The sequence below is a fragment of the Etheostoma spectabile genome, unplaced genomic scaffold (genome assembly GCF_008692095.1).
Source record: "Etheostoma spectabile isolate EspeVRDwgs_2016 unplaced genomic scaffold, UIUC_Espe_1.0 scaffold00006376, whole genome shotgun sequence".
In the NCBI taxonomy this organism is placed as follows: domain Eukaryota; kingdom Metazoa; phylum Chordata; class Actinopteri; order Perciformes; family Percidae; genus Etheostoma; species Etheostoma spectabile.
In genome coordinates, this window is record NW_022603366.1 from 30,586 (window position 1) to 35,477 (window position 4,892).

At 46.3% G+C, this 4,892-nt stretch overlaps 1 protein-coding gene across 1 annotated transcript; it reads left to right on the forward strand.

The window, feature by feature from the left end:
• Positions 1–779: 779 nt before the first annotated feature.
• On the forward strand, positions 780–4,126 carry LOC116678037 (dual specificity protein phosphatase 19; the record flags this gene model as incomplete). The annotated part of the gene is made up of 3 exons (XM_032508139.1): positions 780–1,005; positions 3,412–3,456; positions 3,974–4,126. Coding segments are annotated over exons 1-3 (423 nt in total), but the record flags the coding sequence as incomplete, so codon positions are not given.
• Between the last annotated feature and the right edge of the window lie 766 nt (positions 4,127–4,892).

The window sequence follows — 4,892 nt, forward strand, 5'->3', positions numbered from 1 at the left end:
TCGCGTAGGAGACTCCATCGGTAGGAGACTCCCATCGCGTAGGGGACTCCCATCGCGTAGGGGACTCACATCGCGTAGGGACTCGCATCGTGTAGGGTACTCGCATCGTGTAGGGACTCATCGTGTAGGGTACTCCCATCGCGTAGGGACTCACTTTGTGTAGGGGACTCGCATCGCGTAGGAACTCCCATTGCGTAGGGGACTCCATCGCGTAGGGACTCGCATCTTATAGGGACTTGCATCGTGTAGGGACTCGCATCGTGTAGGGTACTCGCATCGTGTAGGGTACTCGCATTGTGTAGGGTACTCGCATCGCGTAGGGGACTCGCATCGTGTAGGTACTTGCATTGTGTAGGGTACTCGCATCGTGTAGGGGACTTGCATTGCGTAGGAGACTCGCATCGCGTAGGGGACTCACATCGCGTAGGGACTCGCATCGTGTATGGACTCACATCGCGTAGGGACTCGCATTCTGTAGGGACTCACATCATGCAGGGGACTCACATCGCGCGGGTGCATGCGTGAATAGTGAAAATCATTAGCAGTGCATTTAGTTAATCCTAGAAGTTACCGAGAAACTGTGTGTGAAAGAGGCTTAAGTATATACAGTACATATACACTGTTAGAAATGTTGGTAGAAATACAAGCTAATCATTGTGTTATATGAAGAAATGATTTTTCACAGGTGTTTTTCCATATTTAGAACATAAATGTTTTTTTAAAGGTACAGAGAAATCGACATAATTTTCCGTGTTTGGATTAACAGAATTACCGTCAGTCATGCAGTTCCTGACTGCAGAGATCCAGAGTTTCTCTCGGACGCGGCTGAGGAAGCAGTGCACCCGCGTGACGTCACTGAGCGGCCGACGCATCATCGAGACCTGGAAGGGTTCTACCATCACTGTGGTGGAAGACCCTGTCCCCCCGGAGAAGATCCTGGGATACGTCCCCGACACTTCCTGGGACCTGCAGGTCGGCATCGTCAAGCCCTACCTGCTGCTGGGTAAGTGTACGTCCAAGGTAATGACTCAGGTACGTTTACATTGCTACGTTTGGGTTTTTAAAACCTTGCGTTCACACTGCTCCGGTGTTTCAGAGCCCTAAACCGGAGACATTTGCTGTTTTGTCGGTTGAACTTGACTGCCACGGCCGCTGAAAGGGCGACTGCTCTGTAATCGGCTCACAGTCACCGTTTGTTTGTTAAATTCCACAGTCCAAATGGCAAAACATAAAGCGTAACTCACGCCAAAATGCAACCTAGGGTCCTTTTGTGAATGTACCTGAGTCAAACTTTGTTTTTAAAAGCATAATTAGGATGGAAGCGCCACTTTTAAGATTTAACATATTCTCATTTTCGATCAAATGGTCTTTTGAATAAGAGAGCTAGGGGCGCTACTATGATAGCACCAAAATCCCTATTTTTAAACCACTAAGAAGGCTCGACACAACATGAGACTTTGCTCCGAGTCTCACAGGGGCTCCACACATGAACTCAGCAATGAGAACATTGTTGTGTACACAGAGATCATTAAAAAACGGTTTTGAGCAACTCTCGTTAGCAGTGGTTGTTTACGCTATCCGCCATTTTCCCAGTCAAATAGGTGATCTCCGAATGCGGATGAACGGACTCCATAGGAGGAAATGTCATGCTAATACGAAGCACTACAAGTTCAAAATGGTGTTTCACTAACAAGAAAACAACAAATTATCCGTGCATTCATATGGAACATCTTTACTCTCCTCCTCGACTGGCGAGATGGACTGCGCCCGGAAAACAAACAGCTACGGTGAGTTGTTGAAAACCTTTTTAGTAAACTCTGTGTACACAACCAAAGTTGTCAATGCTGAGTTCATCTTCCATCCTAAATATGCTTTTAAACAAAAAGTTTGAAACTCACAAAAAGATGCATTTTGGCGCGAGTTACCCTTCATTGTCATGTGACTGACCGTCACGTGGGCAGTTGCATAATTTCGTGAGATATCAAAAAACTAGTGTGCAGAAGCTTTTGTACAATCTTCCTCATTTGCTTAAAGTTGAATCCAGCTACTTTATGCAAATAAGTAGCGGCCGGCTCAGCCTCTCAAAAGCTGTCAAAAATCTTTTAACTGACCTTGTTGATGAAGAGAGATTCAGCAACTGCACGGCCTATTTCTTGCTTAAAAATGTTTCATAAACAAGTTTTGGTGAATTGTTTTTGTTAAAATACGAGATTGTATCTAAAAGAGCCGCCATCATGGTCTGTTTTGAAATCCGTGAGCAGCCAGCCCCACATGATGCATTGTCCAAGCAGCTGCAGCCATCGGTTGTAGGAGGGCGGAGACTTTTGGCAAGGCCACCAGCATGCAATCCAACTAGTGAAACCAATTTAATTTGATTTTATTATAGTATCAATTCATAACAAGAGTTATCTTGAGACACTTTACAGATAGAGTAGGTCTAGACCACACTCTATAATTTACAATGACCCAACAGGTCTAGTAGTTTCTTCCAGAGCAAGCGACAGTGCGACAGTGGCGAGGAAAAACTTCCTTTTAGGAAGAAACCTGGGACAGACCCAGACCCAGGCCAGACCCAGGCCCAGACCCAGGCCCAGACCCAGACCCAGGCTCTTGGTAGGCGGTGCCTGACGACCGGTTGGGGGGGGGTGAAATGAAGAGTGGCAAAAAACAGTCCCAATAAAAGATAATGGAACAGTGACTAGAAATAGTAGTTTTTAGTAGTTCATGGCATAGCAGGATACTGCAGAGTGCAGCAGGATGTAACAGGGCATCGGAGGACGTGTAGCAGGACCACGGCGACAGCTGCACCATGTATCATGGAACATGCCACAGTCGGAGTATGCACGCTGCCTCTTGTTAATGTCCAGCATGCGAGAATGTTGATGAGATATTTTGGTTTGGTTGTGTTAGTTTAAGCTGAGATTAGTTCTTTTACTGCAGCTAAAACACGTGTGTGCACAAGGATCGCTTTTGGCTCAAAACTCCGCTTAAAAACCAAAACATAGCGATGTAAGTGTGCCTTAATGAGAAGTAAGCACAGTAAACATAACCCCAATCCTGTGAGAACCAGCAGAAACTTGTTTGAATAAATTTGAGTGGAAAAAAACAAGTTTTGTATGAAACGTTGGATGTGGGGATATTTTGATCAAGACCTGTACACTTTCGGTTTGAAAGCTGTTTCCTGCAGAGTTTTTAAAGTAGTAATACTTCAAATACCCCCCGCGGTCCTGCAAGTCACGTTTAACTGCCACAGCTCAGGGCAGAGGGTAAGATGAGCCCAGGCGTGGGGGGAACGGGGAGGGGGGTGGGGGGTGACAGGGGTGACAGGGTGACCAATTAATGACCCTGTGACCTGGATGGCCAACTAACTGTCTGTGTGCCTCTGTGTGTGTGTGTGTGTGTGTGTGTAGGTCTCAAGATGCTGCACATGACTTTGGCACTCTGAAAAAACACAAGGTGAGATATTTTTTTTTTGTCACCAACATTAGATCTTGGTAGAAGCATGCTGCGTTATATTACGGGGGGGGGGGGGGGGGGGGGGGGGGGGGGGGGGGGGGGGGGGGGGGATATCCATTTGGCTTTTCCTGAAGTTTTAGTCTCATTTTCTGCCGCTTTCTCAATAAATGTCATGGGACCTCCCTAAATGGTTGAAGATCTCAACCCCCGCCACCACCCCCCAATGTTGAACCCAAAGTTACGCCCTTGACTGACGCGATGAATTTACTCCTTAGTATGCAATTGGGTAAGGAAAGATAAGCGTTTCTATTGGTGCCTGAAAAGTATTAAATTCAGTACCCAGTCCTACTTATTTTTCATATTCTCTTCACATAGTGCAGCCCGAATGCAGACGTCTCAGACATGATGTGGCGATGTCAAAAAGCCAAAATTAAGGAAGTGAAAATGTGATTAGGCGTGCCTCACCTTTCACTCCCGGGTTATCGAGATAAAGTGTGCTGCTCTTCCTCCTCTTCAGGTGTCTCACATCCTGAACGTGGCCTTCGGGGTGGAGAACGCGTTCCCTGACCTGTTCATCTATAAGACCGTCAGTATTCTGGATCATCCCGACGCGGACCTGCTGCTTCACATCCAGGACTGCTGTGACTTCATCCAGCAGGCTCGCAACGAGGTAACTCGCACATCACTACCGGCAGTCCTAAAACCAAAAGAGTGATATGAAACCGAGCAGCTAATCCTCACAGGGTTTTTTTTTCTGGGAAGATTATTTGAAACAATCGCTCATCTTGCATTTCCCCTGACGGTCTGAAGTCGCTACATTTGTCCCTAGTCGCTTTTTAGAAATAAAGTCAAGTAAGAGGGTCTGAAATGTCGCCAAGTTGGCAACACTGTTGTAGGGTAAGGTCTGGCTACACCACATTGGCATTCTGGGATAGGAGAAAAAACAACATTCTGGGTTGTTTGCATTTCTTCTTGCAAAATAAAATGACACATACAACAAAGGCATTGATTCCACAAGGGGAAATGACCTTTTTGGCACCTTGCTAACACATATAAGATAAGAAGACATTTTAGAGAGACTGGAAACCAAAAATAGAGGTGAGAGGTGAAACCGGAAGGACCGAATCGAGTCCACACGAAACAACCCATCCATAAAGCCAAAGGATTGTGGGAAGAAGGAGACGGATGTAGAGTCTTAGAATGAGGGTTTGACACGTGACACATGTTTCTCCCTCTCTCCCGTTGTTGAATTATAGATGTTTAGTTTTGTTCATGTTTTATTAAACTGCGCACAGATCAATCTCAGTGCCATACAAGCTTTAGCGGCGACCTGCGGCTCACTTTAAGATGACACCACACACACATACACCACAAACGCACCACACACACCGCACACATACGCACACACATAACGCACGCACAGATGCGCGCACCAC